General features: G+C 42.4%; 1 protein-coding gene across 1 annotated transcript; it reads left to right on the plus strand.

The window, feature by feature from the left end:
• The first annotated feature begins 352 nt into the window (after positions 1 to 352).
• Positions 353 to 19,994, plus strand: CTSC (cathepsin C). Its single transcript, XM_072850761.1, has 7 exons — positions 353 to 564; positions 1,776 to 1,921; positions 12,062 to 12,228; positions 12,658 to 12,813; positions 14,430 to 14,545; positions 17,949 to 18,080; positions 18,827 to 19,994. The coding sequence occupies exons 1-7, from the start codon at positions 399 to 401 to the stop codon at positions 19,327 to 19,329; spliced, it is 1,386 nt and encodes a 461-aa protein (XP_072706862.1). The 5' UTR covers positions 353 to 398; the 3' UTR covers positions 19,330 to 19,994.
• The last annotated feature ends 1,088 nt before the right edge of the window (positions 19,995 to 21,082 follow it).

The following is a 21,082-nucleotide window of genomic DNA, read 5'->3' on the forward strand; positions in this document are numbered from 1 at the left end:
GGAGGAGGACACCCTTTGGGGAGAAAGACACCCTTTGGGGATGAGGACACCCTTGGGGGAGGAAGATATCCTTGCGAGATGGGTGAGGGCCCATCTCCTTGTGACGGCCCTCAGGGAGGACACCCCCTTCCACAGCAGGGAGCACACCCCACCTCTGTCGGAGCCGGTACATACAGACACACGGACACACGCCGGCCTTCCCCCACCCCCTGCGACCCACAGCCCGGCCCGGGTCCCCCAGCGGGGGCAGCGGCGGGGGCCCGGCCCCTCCCGGCGCTGCGCGGCCGTCCCGGGGCGGGGGCGGGCCCGGGCCCGTGGGCGGGGAGGCGGCGGGGCGGGGAGGCCGCGGCGCCCGGGCTCATTGCGGAGGCGGCGGCGGCAGCGGCGGCAGCGGCGCGATGGCTGGGCGGGCACTGTGGGCTGCGGCGCTGGTGCTGCTGGCGGCGCTGCCCGCGGCGGTGCGGGCCGACACGCCGGCCAACTGCTCCTTCGCCGACCTGCTGGGCACCTGGGAGCTCCGCGTCTGGCGGGGCGGCGGCCGCCACGGCAACTGCTCCCAGGCGGGTGAGACCGCGGCGGTCCTGCCCCGTTCCCCTTCCCCGGGGCCCGTGGAGTCCCGGGGTCGGCCTGGCCTCGCTGTGGGGGGTCCCTGAGGAAGGAGTGGGGCGGGCGGGGAGCGACTGCTCCGTGCCTTGAGGCCCTAAAACCGAAACCGGCGGCGGGGAGGCGGGTGGCCGTCTCCGTTGTGGCGGGTCCCCGCGTTTCCGGGTCGGACTCGTGCTGCGGAGTAAGAGCTCTGCTCGTTCGTGCGGAGCTCCCTGCCGGGCTTAAGGCAGAACAAGGTTAATTTGAATTAAGCAGCATGAAGCACTGGCGTTGGTCTGGCTCTGGGTGACCGCTGTGGGCAGCGCTGTTACTCTTCTACTTCAGATTTTTTGGGGTTTTTTTAGTTTGTTTCGACTTCGACTGAGCTAGGCCTCTTCATGAGCACCACCAGCTCATGCCGGTTCACTTCTTCCTTCCTCATAGCCCGCAGATGCCTTCCCTCTCAGCTCGGCCTGTCCTGGAAGTGGCTGTTCCCAGCAGCAAAGCATGGCTGTGCTTTGGGTGACACCAGGCCAGCTCCTGGGAGGCCACTGCTGCAAGAGCTTGCTGCCTAGGGAGCCTGATGGCATCAGGAGAAATGGAAATATCACTTTCCTTGAGGGGGTGATAGTAGTGGGGAGTTAATTATTTAATTATTGTATGTCAGCATTATTTAAAAAATAGTAGATACTTTGTATTTTTCTAAATCATCTGCTTTTTGATCAGATGAGGCAAGTGGCAGTAGGAGCAATGGAGGTGAGTGGTGGAAGGAGTCGGAGCACTGGTGCGAAGGAGCGTGGGGTGGCTCATACCTCATCCCAGATGTTTTAGGGGAAGTCTTGTCATTGCAGACACAGCACCTGAGTGACACAGCATCCGAGTCCTCTGTAGCTGTATAGCAAGTTATGTTTAAATAAGCTAATGTTTCCCAGTAACTGCTGTTTGGTGCTGCTGCTAATTAAATGTGCAAATACTGTCTAGCAGTAGAAAAAATGAGTACGTAGATCCACTGACCGGTAAGTGAAGTCCCTGAAGTGTGTTTGCTTGATGCCTTTTTGCAGAAGACTATATTCAACAAGTGTATTTCAGCATCTTTTGGAATAAAATAAATGTTACGACATACTTTGTACTAATTTTTTTTTTATCTCTTCCATGCAATAATCATGCAGTAATGTTGGTGTTTCTTGCAGGGCCTGTGGAAAGAAAGGTGCTTGTGAATCTTCAGAAGTTATATGTGGCTCAGGATAGCCTGGGAAACTATGGTTTCTTCACTTTGATTTACAATCAAGGCTTTGAAATTGTGATAAATGACTACAAGTGGTTTGCATTTTTTAAGGTGAGTTAACTTGGTGTGTTCTGCATCACTGACTGTTGCTAAAATGGCCTGTAGTTAGGCTTCTCTTTAGTCTCTGAGTGCCACGATGGGGCAGTTGGGGCACTTGGTTATCTTTGGCTCCAAGGTTTGCCTGGATTACCAGATACAGGACTTTTTTTTTTTTTTTTTAACATAAAGAAACAATTATCAGTGGCTGGGTAGGGAGCAGAGGGAGGGAAGAGGTATTTATATTCCACACTAGGCATTATCTGAGAAATCTGTTACAGATGCTGCTGCTTTCCCTTCTGGGCGTGCTTAAAGCAGCTGAAAGCCTTCACTAAGCTAACTCTCTGAGTGGCCTGGAAAACTTTTTTTTTTTTTGGTTTCTTGCTGACACCTTGGACCCAAGTGAAATAGCAAACATTGTTGCTTTTATCTTTCCTTAAAGATATTCTCAAATGCATGAAAACTTTAGAAAGTCCATCTGTTCTCCTTGCTGGAGGATTTCTAGGATCTTTAAATTTTATTCCAGAATACTATTGTACCATTTAAAGAATCTTCCTGCTGCCTATAACTGTTCTTTTAGAATGATGCTATTATCTCCAGTCCTTGTTAATAACTTCAGATCAAGCTGAAAACAGTGCTGGTAGGCAGGGGATAGACAGGAGAAGACCCACTTGCTAAGGAGCGCTCTGCTGCTCTTCTGATGAGTGGCATTATGAATCTGAAGGGGGGCTTGAAGCAGTCTCTGCAGGATGACTATGCTGCCTGGGAGACAGGTGTTTTGTGCAGCAAGACTGCTCAGATGGTGAGTGCAGCCCTCGGCAGGTGCAGTGAACATGTTTCTTGGTTGTTTCGGACAGTGTCGTCTTGTGGCTGGCTTCAGATGAACCAATAGTAAACACCCAGGCCTTGTCCAAGCATAAAATCTCTGAACCTTGGCTAGTAAGGAGGGCGAAGAAATTACTTTTGCTTTAAATTGTCTTTCTGGGAGCCATTGTAGATGGTTTATTTCACAGCAGCTATTTTTGAGTCAATGTTTTCAGATGTTGACAAAAGTGAGTGATCCGCTTTTCCAGGAGAACTGTAATCCTTACTGAATAGAAATGATATATGAGGCTCCGATTTAAATGCAGCTTCCTCCATGCTGATTGGAGGTCACTTAAGTTAAGGGGAAGGGCTGTGTAGGTTCTTTTACAAGACTAAGGTGAAGTTGTTTGCATGCTCTTTGTTGTGGGTTAACCCCAGTAGGCAACTAAGCACCACTCAGTCAGTGGGATGGGGGAGAGAATCGGAAGAGCAAAAGTGCGAAAACTCGAGGGTTGAGGTAAGGGTAGTTTAATAGGTAAAGCAAAAGCTGCATATGCAAGCAAAGCAAAACAAGGAATTAATTCACTACTTGCCACCAGCAGGCAGGTGTTTAGCAATTTCCAGGAAAGCAGGGTTTCATCATGCATAACTGTTACTTGGGAAGGCAGACGCCATAATTCTGAATGTCCCCCTTTTCTCATTCTCTCCCCAGCTTTATATGCTGCGCGTGATATCATAGGGTATGGAATATCCCTTTGGTCAGTTGGGGTCAGCTGTCCCACCTGTGTCCCCTCCCAATTTCTTGTGCCCCCCCAGCGTACTCACTGTCGGGACTGTCTGTGGAGCAGATGAGGCCTTGATGCTGTGTAAGCACTGCTCGGCAACAACTAAAACATCCCTGTGTCATCAACACTGTTTTCATCACAAATCCAAAACGTGGGACTATATGAGCTACTATAAATAAAATTAACTATCTGCCAAAACTAGTGCACTCTTATAACTGTAAATCTTTAAAATAAGAATGCTGCTGCATAAGACAGGGTCTTATACTTAAGCAAAGTGTGAGAGAGAAATACCTGCCTGACATTCTCTCATCTATGTAAGGTATTGACACTAAATTTCTGTGATGTGCACTCCTCATAGGTTTGACAGGTTATAAAGCAGAAACTACTGACGCTGAAGGGTACTCTAACTGGGCAGAATTACTCTGAAGCTTCTTGGGCAGGGACACCTCTGTGAGCTTCCCTACAGTGAGAAGGCCTGCTTCAAAAGTGGCAGGAATTGCTGCCTCCCTGAGGACAGTGGAACACTGTATGTTGTAGTATTGTCCATGAAATCAGGCCTGAGGGGTCATTTCTGGCAGGTGGAATTCAGCAGTTATTGCTGGCCTTGGTGGACTCATCTGAGGAGAAATACAGTTGAACTAGTGGATGAGGAGTCCTTAGGCTGATATTTTACACTGAAATGCAGAGTTGCTTTACAAGCCAGTATGGTGAGCAGTTGAAACAAGTGATTATCAGACTAATTCTTGAATGTGAGGAATTTAATCATAGAAACAGTGAGTGGCCTGCTCTGGGATAGAAATGGAGCTGTGAGGCACCAACTTGAAGACAGTTGAGAGTCAATGAAGGCTCTACTGCTGCTGTCTATACCTTGTGAAATACATCCCTGTAAGATGAGCGCTAAGTCAAGTGACTGATAAGCACTGATCTCGTGTATTCCTCTGTGCTTATGAAAATGTAAATGCATTGATTTGCAAGAGTGCTCTTAAACAATATAGCAAAACTGTGTTACAGAATAATTTAGGCTGGAAGGAACTTCTGAAGGTCATCTGATCCAACTTGCTGCTCAAAACAAAATAAGTCAAATATACACCTGAGCGGTAGCAATGCACAATAGCTTGCATTTCATGGTCATGAATTTGTCTTAGCCCTTTGTAGGCAAATGGATTAATTGATAGTTTTGCAGTTGCTTTTGGTATTGAGAAATAGCAAGCTTGTTTGACTCATTGTTCAGTAGTAAGGATTCCATCAGCAAGACGTGCTTAAATTAAAGGCTTCTTTCCTTAAATATCATATAGAGGATTAGAGCCCAACTCAGTTACCCTCTCTATAATTTTGCTGCTCTAAAGGAAACAACAGATTACCAAAGTGCAAGTATAATGGCCGAGAAGCGCGAGGAAATACCACAGCACTTAGTAAATGCTTTTTTTTTTTTTCTGCAGACAACTAGTTGACTTTGTTAGGCAACAACTTGCAATACTGTCAATCTGCAAAACTATTATTTCATAATTGTCAGTGGAGACTTGAGGGGAAGAAGTGGCTCCTTACAAACTGCTTGACCTTGTGACATATTTAGATATGCGTATCCATTTACTTTTAATCCAGTAAATATTGCACTACATATGAAATAGAAATACAAAATATCTAGTCCTGGTATAAACTAAAAATGTGGTTTCTTCTATCAAACGCAACTAACACTCTTTTAGGACCTATTTGGTCATCTTCTACTGCAAAGCTTCCAGGGGACAAGTAATATACTCTGCTCAATGCATGTTTCAGACGTTTTTGAAGAATGATTGCCTGTTGTTTAAAATACTTCTACCATTTGCACCTGAAAGTAAAGTAAACATGGCAGACTTCATTTGCTTAGTGTTGGTCATAATCTAGAAGCCCTTGGAGTAAAATAGCGTAAACTAGAATGCTAATTGGTGAGGGCCTTCCTCCCTGGCAATGCAGCAAGAGGAAAGCATAAAAGCAATCTCTTAGGATATTGCTTAGCCTTGATTGCTATTGGGAATGTGGAAAGTCATTAGATAAAGTCCCTTTGGAATTCATGGAAAGGAAGAATTATCTTTGCTGGCAATCTCTTGCTTTACAGCAAGAAGATACAGGACTAATATGTTTAATATGGAGTTTTGCTATTGTTTTTACTACTTGGTAAAATTACTTAGTTTCACTCTGAAATAACCTTCTAATGTGAACACTATTCTGGAGTTACAGCTTGATTCTGGAATGACTTTTTGGTTCATGGAGCAGTTTGTGGTGGTGGTTTCCAGAAGAAATATTTCATGCTGATGAGTTGTTTCAGAAGAGCAAAATTGTTATTCTCCACTTTCAAAATACTGATTTTTAGTTCAGTTGTTATAATGTAATAATTAGGCAGAAAATAAAACTCTGAAGTTGGTCTAATACATGCTTAAAGAGTTCTGCTCTTCTGAAAATGCTTACAGGTATCAGAGCAGCCATAGCACAGAAAGCCTTGCACATCTCCTTCCATGGCTGCAGGTTTGGGCTTGTCAGGAAAGTATTAATTGCTTAAAGGCTGCTCATAAATTTCAAGTTCTTTTTATGTTGCACTAAAGTTAAATTATGAGGCTAAAACCTCATCACGGTGACAGGTCAGATAAAGCATCCCCATTTACCTACTATGATCCTTTAACACTTTCCTCATATTCTGTCGTTGAACAGAGAGGATGGAGTTGCCCGGCTAAAGGAACTGCAGTATTTGAGCCAATGCAGTACTTCATGTGTTTCAAGCATAGAAGTGCAACTGGCGCTAATTGAACTTGCAGGGTATTTTTGCTTAATGTTAAAGAATTAAGCTATTAATTACTAAGAAGAATGCTGTGGGCTTGTCTAAATGGTGGCTTTATCAGAGCTACTGTAGTGCGTGGATATAGACACAGCCTGTTTGATGATGATGAATGTTTCAGTGAGTTTTTAATAGCCTTTTGTTCCTGTGGCTTACTAAACAGACACCCACTAAAACTTTCGTAGGGCCTCACTGCCTTTACAAGTTACTTGTTCTTTTACCTGGGGACTGTGGGGAAAGGACTTTCCACACCAAAGGAGTGGATTGGGTGAGCTTATCAATGTATCTTTTTGTCAGTTTGCTTTAATAGCTTAAGTAAATAAACTCTAACGGTGTTTTATTTCTAACTGCTGTTGTACATAGACTTGTCACTCAAGGCTTGCCAAGTTAAATGCATTCTTGTGTTCTTCTCACAAGTCATAGTTACTCTGCCTGGTGTTTGTTTGCAGAACAAAAGAACTTGTTTCTTTATGAGTGTTGTGGTTTAGCCCCAGCCGGGAACTAAGCCCCACGCAGCCGCTCGCTCACTCCCCCCCGGTGGGATGGGGGAGAGAATTGGAAGAGCAAAAGTAAGAAAACTCGTGGGTTGAGATAAAGACAGTTTAACAGGTAAAGCAAAAGCTGCGCACGCAAGCAAAGCAAGGAATTCCTTCACTACTTCCCATGGGCCGGCAGGTGTTCGGCCATCTCCAGGAAAGCAGGGCTCCATCATGCGTAATGGTTACTTGGGAAGACAAACGCCATCACTCCAAACATCCCCCCCCTTCCTTCTTCATCCCCAGCTTTCTATGCTGAGCATGACATCATGTGGTATGGAATAGCCCTTTGGTCAGTTTGGATCAACTATCCTGGCTGTGTCCCCTCCCAGCTTCTTCTGCACCTGGCAGAGCATGGGAAGCTGAAAAGTCCTTGACTAGTGCAGCAACAACTAAAACATCTCTGTATTATCAACACTGTTTTCAGCACAAATCCAAAACATAGCCCCATACCAGTCACTATAAAGAAAATTAACTCTATCTCAGCTGAAACCAGGACAATGAGAATGCTCTTGTTTCTTATTTAATGTGTGTTGCTGAAACATCCCTGTACTGAATTTGGATGTGTAATTAGTGTACTGACTCTTGGCAGAAGGTTGAGCATGTGCTTCTGCTGGATGATAGAAGGATTCTGGAGGGCTATGCAAGATACAAGGTTCTAAAGATATATCTTTTTTTTTTTTTCCCCATGGATGGCAAAAGAAATAGGAACAGCATAACATAAAATGCTAGAGTGAGGCTGAAAGGAAAGTTGAGGCTAGCTTGTTTCAATTGTTTGATATCTTTGTAGTATTTATTTAATGTTAAGACTGCCACTTTTAAGGGAGACAGTCTCATAAGATTCTCACTGTTTGTCCCTTAAGCTAAGTGGTGCTACTTCTCACTTTTGAGATGTCCTCTAGGAAAAACCAGAAGTCTGGAATTTTTTCATATTAAAACATTAGCACTACTTCAGCAAAAATAAAGAAATAAATTGTAGGATATTCCACTACTCAAGTTACTAATCTTTTCCAGACTGACTTGGTGACATCTTTGTCACATCTCTTCCTCTCTTCCCCAACGCCCCCAAATTTGGTTAAAACCAAAGACTTCCGTTCTGAAATAACCAGCCTAGACAAGTGACAGTAGTTAATGTTTAAATTTCAGAATGTTAACAAAAAATCTGAATGCATTTTATTCTGTGTTGCTAAAATAGAAGTGTTAGAGTTGCTAATGCTATTTAATCATCCTGCAAATCAATTGAAAGTTAATTTCTAACCTTAGTTGGGTTTACCTAACTGGCATTGTGCAACTGCTGCTTCCCTAAAGTGTAAATCTGAATTGCACAATGTTTCCTAGAGGAAAGAAAATGCATCTGTAGCTGATATTTGCTTGCATTTTATATCGGGTAGCAAGGTGCAGTTGTTTGTTCTGATAACATCATCTGCTGTATTTTTGAACAGTAGGGCATCTGCAAGTCTGCAATCTGTTCTAATTAAGAATGTGCTTCCCATATTAAAATGCAAAGGCACTCTTGTAAATTTGATGACAAATGAGTGGTAAGTCTTTCCACCAGGCTTAATGTGGAAAGGCTTAGGGTAGTCCTGCCTCCTGGAACTTGAGTTTGCTTATTGCCTGAACATTACTTAAATTGAGAACAATAGATGTAAAAGAGGACGGGATGGCAGCCTGTGTATGTAGCACTGCTGAATCCCTGTTAAAATGCTGTGTCCAAAAAGGTCTCCATCCTTTCTTGCTTTCCTCTTAGATTAAAAATTTAAAGAAGGCTTTAAACAATTGCATTTTTTACCAGGGCTAGAATTGTACATGCAGTTAGATTATGTCATGATGACCAACACAGGAAAGACTTTACTAGAAGTATACTGTACCAAAAAGCTTAGCTAGGTTTAGGTATTTAATAGCAACCCTTGACATTTAGGTACATGAAGCCTTTTAAGGTTAATGTTAGAGTTGCTTGGCGAAATTCTGGCATTAGGCAAAGTCACATGAGTTGTCAGACTTGAGAAAAATATGCATTTGAAATAGAATTAAAGCTTAATGTTTTCAAACCTTAGAATTTGAGCTGTGAGTATAGTTTGGGTGCCTTTCTACAGGAGTTGTTCCAGATTGGTCGGGTCACTGGATGGAGTTTACTTAATGCTGCAGATGTGAGCATTGGCTGATGAAATTATCACACGTGGCATGGCTGCAGTGGTCTTTTATTAACTTGAAAATAAAAACCATTTTCTTAAGTCTGCAGAGGAAATGCATGCAGCAGTTGTCCAGCAGTTGCTGATGGTCACAGCTGTGTGGCCGTTATCCTCCATGAAGGATGCTGTTCTTTGATGGGTTCCACAGATGTGCTGGGTACTGTGCTGGCAGCTTCAGTTGAGTCTGGCATTGTAATCTGCATCCACCTGAGTCAGCAGTTGTTCATGCAATGGTGCCACGCTGAACTGGTGCAGCTGAAGTTAGTCACGCCCCTGTATGACTGTTGTTTGGGCAGGCATACTCATAGTAGCTCCTCTGAAACTGGTACAGTCAGATTTGCTAGATCTAATCTGAGAGCGCCCTTCTCTGGTCACAATAAGAAATACCGCATGTGGTTTTAGCAGTGAAATATTGATTGATGGTGTACCTTCTGGTAGTAAGCAGTGGGTCTCATTGTCATGGCACTGGTGACTTTGCTCTCCCATTTTACTTCCTCTGTCATGTGGCCCATTGGGGAGTTAACTAGGTTGTAGAAATTAAGAGTAAGTATTGGGTTTTTAAAGGTTTATCATCCACCTCTCTACATCAGTGGCTTTCAATTAGAAGTCAGGGGGGAAAAAGCAAACTGGGATCTTATGGTTATATTTCCATTTCCTAGCTGAAAATGGCTCTTGGAGTTCAAATTCCCTTTATCCAGATGCCATTAATAGGCTGTAGTCTCAAAGTTTCCATGTCCCCTTTTTGAAGCCAAGTCAGCAGTAGTACATTATCTGCCAGTCTACCAAAAGATAGCTACAGAGGAATTTAATTGCTTAATTTTAGGCTTCTACACAGACTGTCTGAAATTGGTTTTTTGTCTCTTGTCTATCTTGAAACATTGCCACTGACTGTCCCCTCACTCCCTTCCTAGTTTTGTTGGTATGTTTGAACTGAAAGAACAGCATAAGAAACTTGCTAAATTTACTTCCCTGAAAAATAAGTTGCACAAATGGTGTGAATACTATTCTGGTTATCTACATTTTAAAAAAAAAAAGCAACACATTTAATTTCCAAAAAAAGCAGAGGGATTTTTAGGGAAAACAAGCAAACAAAAAAAAGCCAAGGCAGGTTGTCATTTTAATTTGCTAGTTAGCAGATAACTCATTACCTTTTTTCTGTGAAGGTAAGTCCCAAATCTGTTCCACTTGTTATGATTCAATATAATTCTCCATGCTAGGCAGGACCTGCATTTGAATGTTGCAGGAAGCAGGCCTTTTCCTTGAGTATTCTTCCGGTATTCAGATTGAAGGCCTGTACTTATCAAGAATGGTTGTGCTTGGTCTTGTTTTAATCTGTGGCAGCTTTTAGGTAGACAAGACGGCTAGGTATTAATTTACACTACCATGTAGAGCCAAATAAAGCTCTCTCACAGTAACTTATTGATGTAACATCAATAAATTGTTGCTTTTGGTAGTGTCTAGATTTCTAGCAATGATGTTCTGGAGAGGGTATTTCTCAAAAGCCATCTCTGGACCTTGCCCTTGGTATTTGGACAAGTGTAGTTATTTCCCGTATTGCAAAATCTTGCACAGTAAGATAGGATGAATAGAACAAGGTAACAGCTCAGCCTTCTACTGCCCCCATCCTGCTCCAGTCAGCAAACATACTTACTGTGGGAGACAACCAAGGGTGTAGATGTGATGCCTCTGCAACCTCTGAACTGGGGACAAAGCAAATTCCCATTGTTCTAAAACAGTCAGAGGATTATACTTTAATTTTATTCCTCTGATTGAGAGACTTAATTATTTCGCTATGTGTTCTCCTTCAGATTCCCCACAGAGTCTTGACATAGTCACAAACCTCCCAGTCCATTTATTTACTTTATTTGCCATCTTGAGGCATTTTCATCACTGTAAGCCACCACCTTCTTCAGTGAAGAGGCTGAGCAAGCATTTTGTTGAAACGTAGCTGCAAAACCCCTGTACCACTGTACATGTGCAACTCGAATGGGATGGAAACTTGGATTCTGTTTAAGTGATTGGTGTGATTAGAAGAGTCAACTTAAAGGTTTTATTGCATGGGGTTTTCGGGCTCCTGTGTAGCTTAATACAAAACAGACTTTAACCTTAAGAGATGAGTAAAGATCCTCCCCCCCCCCCCCCCCCCCCGTGGGACATTCTGCTATCAAAGAATTGCTAATCCAGGAAATTTACGCATCTGGGCAAAGTGTTAGTGCTAACTGTTGTATGAAGACACGTTTTACTGAATAGATTAACTTATTACTCCTCTTCAGTGGAAAAATGAAGACTTGTGTGTCTGAATAAGGACATATTAAGACTTGGGACTTGAGGCTTTAGTAACACACCCCTCACCATCAACTTCAAATGAATTGCTCTCAATGGATCATCATTTCTTATTGTCTCATTTTGATAGTTCAAGTGAAATTGTTTCTTGAGGCTCTTCCACCACAGCTTAAACTTAAAGCAGTTGCAGGAAGTCTCATCTTTGGTTCTGACTTCTAAAACAGAAATGCTACAGTACAATTCTCCCTGAGAGGTTACCGGGTAAGAAACTTGCCATCTTCCCTGTGTTTACTTTTCAGGCTGCCATGAATCTTAGTTTCTCAAACTTTTGCAGCCGTCCAGGGTTAGTTTGACTAGTCAGATATTTGGTGCTTGAAACCACTGGGCCTTGAAGAGAAGGATAAGTACTAAGACGTTTCTTACATTTTTTCCTAGAAAGTAACTGTTGAACCCAAACAATTAGCACCTGTTAGTTGATGCTGATACTAATGCATGCGTTGTTGCTAAAAGTGCAAGTCACAACCTGTTTGTCTTCCTCTAGCAATTTGATAAAGATCAGTTTCTTTCATCTGGTTAACCTTTTCTTGATGCTTCTTTGTCTTGAAATCAAACATGATGCTGGTTGATGTGGAATATATGTTTGGCCACTTTCTCTGAAACACAGGCAAAAAGCATCTGGGTGGGTAGGGACTACTGCTATGCTAACAAATACATCTACTCAACACAAGCGTAACCTCTGCACATTACAGTACAAAAAGGAAGGCCAGAATGTAACCAGCTACTGTAATGAGACGCTACCAGGATGGGTACATGATGTGCTTGGCCACAATTGGGCTTGTTTCAGTGGACAGAAGATTTCTTCATCTCCCTCAGATGTTCACATAAACGAGCTACCTCTCCAGAAGCCCAGGGGAAGGTAAGCAACAGATAAGGGACCTTTTACTGGAATAAAACGTTTGGTAACTGTGCTTCACACTTCGGCTAAAACCTTATGGACCAATTCTGTGACTGAGGGCAAAGTTAATGCCAGTGATTAATGCTGGGAATAAACCTGAATGCACAAAGACAGAGGAGGGTGTGCCTATCGCATCGCACACTTTTTCCTTCAGTCTGTGGTGAAGCCCAATTATAAAACTAGCATGTCTAACGAAGATGATTGTAGCCTAGTTAGCGTCTCAAATTTCAGAAACCTTACCTTGATCCAATAATTGCATGTTTCTTTATCAGTACCTACCAGAAGACACTTCCAGAGTTAGAGTGTTTTCCATATTCAGTTTAGAGAACACCTTTACTTTTCAATCCCAGTCCTTTTCTTACTGTTTTATTTGGTTGCTTTTGTTTGCAGACTTTCAAGCAGACGTTATGTGCACAACTTTGACTTTGTAAATGCTATCAATGCTCGACAGAAGTCCTGGAGAGCAACAAGATACAAGGAGTATGAGAACTTTGCCCTAGAAGAACTAACTAGAAGAGCTGGGGGTGTCTCTTCCAGAGCTCCAAGGTACTAAGGCCTTTTGTTTTGCCATAAACCCCACTGCGGCAAAGAATCTGCTTGTATTGGTCCTGGCTCTTCCTAGCTGTGTTTTGGCTTGTAGTTCAGATGTTTAATCAAGTTTCAAGGCCTTCCAGTGCATTTTCATGGAGTACCAACATATTTCTTCATTTGAATGATTATTCTGAACATCTGTTGTCTCAAGTAGTTGAGACAAATAGGGTCATCTACCCTTTAATCTTGCCCAGTAACTTGCTGCTGAATTCATATGTGGAAGGAAGAAGTGGGGGCAGTCTCACTTGTCATCTCACTCTCCTGTCTACCCATCAGCTGCTTAACTGTAGTCGTGAGTTTCTGGTTGACCATCTTCCTGGTTCTGCTGGTTCATAATTGCAATTAAAAAGCAGTGAACCACATTCTGCTATTAAACATGAATAATATTTTCTGAGGAAATTCTCTGGTTACTTTGATAATTTGCCATGCGTGCAACCAGGGTCCTCTAACAGGAGTAATGTGTCTCCGTGAAGAAGCATGAAGTAGCCCTGAGAGTGCCTTCAGGGTCTTGCAGATCATATGGCAGAGAGTGGTAATGGGGATGGACGCATGGTCCTCTACATTAATTTGAGAACTGGAGTTCTTTGATCTGAAGTTTCCCTTCTTTACAGCTGTTTTACCTTCTTTGTATTTTTGTTTTCCACTCTGATACTGCTGTGGGTAGCAATACTACTTACTTTTCCAAACTGTGGCAATTGTATCTTTGTAGAAGAAGGTCCTACTATACAGTAAAAATTCTGATTTGCATGGAAGTATCATGCAGATTATCATGGTTTCATCCTATAGACAGAAGTCTCCTTGTAGATGGTCTTAAATACAGTAAGCTATTTGGAACCCTGTTGCACCATGTAGTGCCATCACAGTATTTTGTTGGCCCTCTCATGCTTTCAGAACAGACTCCAGTGTCTGGTGTTTGTGAATGGCACTTGATGCATGACTTATGGGACGAGCATCAGGTTATGTGAAAGCTGAATGCAGGAAGCTCTCGGCTTGCTGATATATGAGCATCACTTGGCTGCAAGTGGTAGATAAGCACAAGTAACATTCAATACTTCTTCAATAGTCACAGTAAAAACTTGCTCCAGGGAAGTCTCTGGGGCAAGTGGGACTGCAGTTATTGAAGTGTTGATGTAAGCCATGTCTGTGTCTGCAATTAAACAGTTTGTAGTTGCTATCGGTGCATGCTACCAAGGCATGATGCCTTCTGCAGTCAGATATTTTACATACCTCGTGATGGCAGAGGTGTAAAATAGCTGTTGCAGAGATGCGTTGCTAGAGTCATTGAGAGTTACCTCAGCACTTCAGATTGGTTCAAAAGTATTTGACCTCACCAGCTTGTGGATAGTTCATAATAGAGTTCCCTCAGGGAGGGATTTGGGTAGGTCTTGCATCCTGATTAAACTAATCTCTTGAGACTTGACACGCAGTCAGCTTAAAGGGAGACTACTTCAAATTGCTTAGTGTGAAGTAATTGCAACTAGTAGAAGCCAGAAGATGACAACTGAGCATTATGTGATTGTTTCCTTGCCTAGAGTATGATGTGTTACTCAGAAGCATTTTCTCCTCTTTAGACCAAAGCCTGCACCTCTAACACCTGAGTTACTCCAAAAAGTCTCAAGCTTGCCAGAATCGTGGGACTGGAGAAATGTGAATGGTGTCAATTATGTCAGCCCTGTTCGGAATCAAGGTGAAAAAAAATATTCAAAACTCTGAATTAAATACTCTAGAGCTCCTTTGATGTACTTTGTAATTTGCTGTTAACAAGAAGGTTTTGTCTAGTGTCTTGCAGTTGACAGATTGCACCTTTACTATGAATAACCTGGGGAAACTGGGTGGAGTCCTGGCTGACAACACTGTACCAAAATAGAAGGTGGTACTGGCTTATCCAAACAGCAGAGTCTCTTGCTGGAGTGAAAGCTAATTACCACAGTGCCCTGCATAAAGACAGCTGTCAAGTTTTGTCCAAACAGTCTCAGTCATAGTTTTCTGCACACTGACAGAACTGATGTACATTTAATTCTTTCCCTGCTTCCTGCTGATGGCAAATTATCATGCAGCTTTAATGAATAAACTAATGAAAATTGTTTATACTGCCTCCAAATCTTATCACCCTGATAACTTTAGGAGTTACTTAAATGGCTAGTTGCAAGAGGAGATGTCAGTCACTATGAAAAGTGTGGACACTGATAAATATAGAACACTTGTAAAAACTATATATTTTTTCTTTGCCCCTGTGATAGGCAAGTATTTAGCTCAAAGTAGACTTAAAAGGATACCATTCTGGTCTATGTTTATTCTGTAGGGAGTGCTTTTATAGTACTGTGGTGTGAGATACCTGAATTGGATAGTTACGTACTGGAGGCCAGGAGTGGACTCAGTTAATGTGTCCCTTCTCTGATCCATCATTTCCAAATAAATTTGCATCTGCTGGTAGCTATCTGGTTGCAACTTTGAGAGGAAGGGAACATAACATTAGCATGGTGGGGAGGGAATCACTTAAGTCACTGGTCCGTCACTTATGGCTTAGTTCTGCCAAATTCTGCCAGCTGGACTCCTGGTAGCAGAAGAAACATGGGAAAGTTTGCAGGAGTTGTAGCTCACAAGCTGACACACAGCATCACTGAAAGGTGGCAGCAGGAAATGATACAGTCCTTTGTAGGTGTGAGTCCTGTACTTTCTCCTAGTGTGAACTGTGAATATCCCAAAGGCTCTCTTACCTTCCAAACAGTTGAACGCTCAGTCCCAAACTTACCCTTTCTCCATTGTGTTGCTTCAGAGTTTCTCTAAATGAGAACTAGTCTGTTGCTTCCAATAATAAAGCTGCCTACACTTTTCCTGTAATCTGAGAATCCATGCTGAGTACGTTAAATTTCTGTGGAATATGCATTCTGCTCCATTAAATAACACTTATAGCTTTCAGGCTTTAAAAAAAAAAAAAAAAAGCACAAACCAAAAGCTCCAAAACATGACCTCGTGCAAAATAGTGCTGACATACAAATTAAGTCTTGCTTATGGTAGCTTCTATGATTTTTCTGAGGCGCTAGATATCAATGCTTCATTAAAATGATGGTATTAGAAAGTCTTAGTTGTATATCGTTAAGATTATTAGATGACTAATTAGAAAATGCCATGGGAGACAAGGCTGCAAGCAGTAAGATGCCAGTTGTGTGGCATATGTAGAGAGGATTGTATGAATTACGAGATCATGGCTTCCCAGAGCTCAACATGCTGGTGGAGTCGCTGCTCTTTACCTAAGGAGAAGAAAGTACAGCATCTGCAGTGGACAAGAATTAAAAGGGAAATGTGCGTTCTCTGTAGAATACCTTGAGACATGGCAGGCTTCATGCAACCGCAGTTGTCTTGGACTGTAATATTTATTGCCAGCACGTTAGCATCCCTGCTAGTATTTCCTACAGTCAAGAAAGTAAAGGTTCAGTTCTCAGGTTGTTTATAGAGCTGTAACTGCATCTTTGAGCCAAGAGATGTCATCTTTGAAGATGGCCCTGTTGTTGCTTGTTATCAACTTTGCTGGGGGGAGAAGAGGGAAACCTACAGATTTCGTTACCCTTAGAGTGCAGTTCCAATTTCTTGCTGACTTTTTTCTGCAGATCAAAGTAGGTAAAAAGCCTGGTCAGCTGATTCTTCAGTAGGTGTGCTGTGTCCTTACTCCTCATAATGTAACAGCCCTTTGCAGTAGAGTGAGTGGAATCTGATGTGGCTGAAGCTTTAATTGACTCTGGAAGAAAATTTGTGGGAAGTTTCAGTAAAGTAACTACTCTTGCAGCTGTGTTGGCTCTCTGCTGATACAGTGTGGTTGTTATGCTATGGGCATCACAAATACCACTGTGGTAGCAGGAAAGAAATTTAGCAACCACCCTAACAGACTTCAGACTGAAATGGTTGTGTTAATTGTATTTTTTACATTTTTGCACACAAAATGCAACGAAGTGTTCTGCAGCATGGCCCATCTTGGATGCTGTGACTGTACAATGAGTGGGAGGCACCTTTTACTGCTTCAGTTTGCCCTGCTGGGCAAAGACCGTTCATGTTCAGGCTGATTTTGGCCCTTCTCTTCAGAGATACGTCTAACTGAGTGAAGGTACAATTTCACAAAGTCTTGCTTTTGTAATAGCTCTGCTTTTATACACCTACACAGTTCAGGAGAAAGTATTTTGTTTTGTTCCTCAAGCCTCCCTCGTTTTCATAGCCCTGCAATATTTGACTTTCCTACTGCCAGGAAACAAAAAGAAATCAGGCACCTTGGTGACAATCAGTAGATAAAATAGGACCTCATCCAAGTAATTGTCCTTCCCTGTGATGCTTGTCATTCCACTTCCAAAGGTTTTTAATGTGTTACGGGAAGCTCCTAGGGAGTGAAGAGGCCTAAAACTAGAAGGAATACTAAATTTTGATGCAAAAGTAAGGAGACTTAACTCTCTGCCAGGAAACAGAAGGAAAATTAAGGTGCCTCTGAAAAGCCAGTGTAAAAAATATCCCCCTGGGAAGTAAGGGGAGCTGGGATGAATCCACTATATCAAACCTGCTATTTGTACCACTAGACTCTGAAAAGTCAGTTATTTTAGGGGTAGCTCTAGAGGTGGAATATTTTTTCAACTGGAAATTACAGCATTAAATCCATTAATAGGTTGAAATAATCTAGAACAATATTGTCAGCATTCACTTAAAATAGTTCATTGCCCCTTAGCATATGTGTTCCATAAAGGGTTATTGTCTGAGGCAGTAGGTTATGAGCCTTCTCAGCCCTGCTAACATGGTCCCTGTAGGTTCATTCTGAAGGAATAGCATAGCTTTTCAATGATACTACTGAAAAACACTGAAGAGCAATATATTGTTTCTTATTCTTGAATAAGTTCAGTGTTCCTTCAGAAGTTGTTAGAACTTTTTGTTGAATTGCATGCCTAAAAGCTAAATGTGTATTTAAAGTTTTTGCTCTATCAGTGTTGAAGTTCTAATCACTGTCTGGTAGGTTTTGACTCTTTTCAGTGGACTCTAGCAATAGTTGTACCTGAATGCAGGTGACTTGCCTTGTTTATGTTGATGACTGCTCTTTGTGGTTTCTTCTTCTTCAGACTCATGTGGCAGCTGTTACGCATTTTCCTCCATGGGCATGCTGGAAGCAAGAATACGTATCCTTACAAACAACACTCAGAAACCGATCTTTAGTCCTCAGCAGGTTGTGTCTTGCAGCCGGTATTCTCAGGGTAGGTACACTGGTGTATACAAAGATAACTTTCAGTAATGATAATGCTGCAGAAGGAAACTGTATATTAAAAACTTCCATGCCTTCCCCATCACCCACAATTTAGTTTTTTCATAAAGTATATGGCAGGCTATACTTTATAGTACTTCTGTTTTTGAAAGATTGCAGAAAATATTCCAGAGTTGTCAGCCCACCTTACTGTAGGGATGGGACTGACCCAGGAGTAGGTGGCCTTGTGCTCAGGATGTTACTGGATTTTAGGTAGATCTACTGGGAGATGGGGAATATCTAAGGAGTAGGGCTGAAAATATACCTAAATTGTAATGCATGCCTATAAAGAGTGGAACCAAATATCCTCCCAAAAGCATGTTCAGAGGGAGGAGGAGCATATGGGGAGGGGCAGATGAGCAAAAGCAATTACTAAAGCCTTCCAAAGGACAGTACCCATGTTAGGACAGGTCTTTTTACTGTGTGTAACTAACTGCTTTTCCTGATGGGGAGTATCAGGAGCAATTGTATGAGAAGGTGGTCCATGCGTTAGTGTTCCTAGTATAGCTCCCACTGATATGAATTTTGCCTTGTGTGTTTCAGAAAGCTAACTATAGCTAACTGGAATATTAGGATTATCTGGGGCCACTGCAGTTTGTGTTCAATACTGTATCTAAAAGTATTCCAAAAGATTTGAGCAGGAGAGTCTCCCACCTCAAATAACTCTCCAAGTGAATAAGCAGATATTTTTTTGTTTAGGTTGCGATGGTGGCTTCCCATACCTCATTGCTGGAAAGTATGTCCAAGACTTTGGTGTGGTGGAAGAGGACTGCTTCCCTTACACAGCCCAAGATTCTCCATGCATTTTCAAGCGCAGCTGTTACCACTACTACACTTCTGAGTATCACTATGTTGGTGGTTTCTATGGAGGCTGCAATGAAGCCCTGATGAAACTTGAACTTGTTCTGAGGGGACCAATGGCTGTTGCCTTTGAGGTTTATAGTGATTTCATGCTTTATAAAGAGGGGATCTACCATCACACTGGGCTGCAGGATGACTTCAATCCTTTTGAATTGACCAATCATGCTGTCTTGCTGGTGGGCTATGGTACAGACCCAAAAAGTGGTGAGAAGTTCTGGATTGTGAAGAACAGCTGGGGTACGTCATGGGGAGAAGATGGTTACTTCAGAATCCGCCGTGGCACTGATGAATGTGCAATTGAAAGCATTGCAGTGGCTGCAACTCCTATTCCAAAATTATAAATGCAGAGGTCTTCATCCATCCAGTGCCTTGTCCCCAGCTGTAAGAACATACTGATTGTTAGAAACTGCAGTTAAAATCTGTCCCCTAGCTTGAACGGGGGAGCTTTAATTAAATTTTCCAGAATAGAGCGAACAGTGGTGAGAAGTTCATCCTAGGTGAGAGGATGAACACTGTTAGCTCTGCTCTGTGCACTGAAGGCTTCCTCTCAAGTCTGACAGTAGATCACCTAGAATGCAATGGCTGTCTTGGTAACAGTGGTGATAGTTATTCATCACTGGATATACATCTTCAGTCATCAGTTGCATTTTCTTCTGTGGACAATCTTGAACTTCAGATCTCAGAGGGAAGCATCTGCTATGATAATCTGTAACTACTCTGAAAGGACACTGTAGTGCCTTACTTCTCAGAAATCAGGAAGTCACTGCAATTTAGAACATAAGTGTGTATTGGGGAGAGAATTGGCAATTACACTGATTAAAAGGAAATTTTAAAGCTTTAAGTGTCCTGCAAAAACTGCATGTCAAACCCTTGTGACAGTAAAAATCAATTTACATTTCCGGCTGTTACTAAATGTTCCAGTTCTGGATTTTATTGCTGTGCTTTGCAATTGATCATCTCGGAGTTCAATAAAAATTACCCCACTCCTATAGGAGTTTGTACTTGTGGAAGTAGTTGGTTTGTTATTTCAGTGACCTGTCTTAAGGTTTGAACTTCCTGTCCAGAACTTTTTACTTCAGCAGGATCTAAACTGATGGGGAAAAGGAGGATGAGAGGGGAGAGGAACTAGGAATCATCCAGCTGAGGCCAAGGTTCTCACAGCAGCATCAAGCAAGGTTGTCCAGGAGTCTAGTAGTTCTTCCCGTGGACATGGGACAATTCATTGAGTAAATGGCTAATTCCCCAGTAGTCCTGCTTAAGTCCTCTCTGTTAATCTGTTGCTCTATTCCTTTGAAATATGCAACGTAGAAAAATAGAGTGAGGGGGGGACTGCAACACTTGGAATTAACCATTTCTTTCTAGATGAAACTCAGCGGCAACACAGTACTTGGTTAATGCAGCACTGTTCTTTGCTGTTCTTTGCATGGGTATGTAGGAGTGGCTTAGAGGCATTTCCTTCCCGCAGGCCATAAGGGATCCAACTGCAAGAGCTGGTAAACCTTAGAAGTGAGTAGGTACTGTTCCACTTTGTGATGGTGCAGACTGTGACAGCTTCATCCACTGGTATCCTTCCCAGTTTCATGCATAGATGACGACTTCTTTGGTAATCTTCTGTTAAAACAATATGTGACCAAAGTAGTTAATATTTTTATGTATGAAATACAATCTTATCTCTTTTTTTTTTAGGGTGCAGGGAAGTTTATAAAATACAGAAAAATGGAACGGTTGTCTGTTTGTAATCAAAATATCCCATTTAACTTGGACAGGAAAACTCCCTTTTACTTCAGGAGCACAATTTCACAAGAGCTGCTTGACTCTAGTTTGCTCATGTTGAGAGCCAGGGGAGGAATAGCTTAATGGTTTTGGCTGTTCTTTTTTTGAACCCTGTGGCAAAAACTATCAAATCATGTTTGGAAATTTAGACCTTGTGTTTTGGCAGAATTTGAACAAGAACATCTAGAACAGCTTATATTGTGCATTGGATAATTTTAGCTGAGGGAATGGGGGAGAGGGGGGGAGAGCAGGGCGCTTTCACCTTGTTCCTTCCCACTTGGATTATTTGGGTTGCTGCAAAACTGAGAGTCCCAAGAGGAC

This window comes from Ciconia boyciana, chromosome 1, assembly GCF_034638445.1.
Source record: "Ciconia boyciana chromosome 1, ASM3463844v1, whole genome shotgun sequence".
Classification (NCBI taxonomy): domain Eukaryota; kingdom Metazoa; phylum Chordata; class Aves; order Ciconiiformes; family Ciconiidae; genus Ciconia; species Ciconia boyciana.

What these genes read in the sequence shown, in the direction of transcription:
- CTSC (XM_072850761.1), top strand. Translation starts at nt 399, where the DNA reads ATGGCTGGGCGGGCACTGTGGGCTGCGGCGCTGGTGCTGCTGGCGGCG. An exon ending in GTCTCTTCCAGAGCTCCAAG is followed by an intron (nt 12,814 to 14,429) that starts GTACTAAGGCCT and finishes TCTCCTCTTTAG; the next exon opens with ACCAAAGCCTGCACCTCTAA. An exon ending in CAGCCCTGTTCGGAATCAAG is followed by an intron (nt 14,546 to 17,948) that starts GTGAAAAAAAAT and finishes CTTCTTCTTCAG; the next exon opens with ACTCATGTGGCAGCTGTTAC.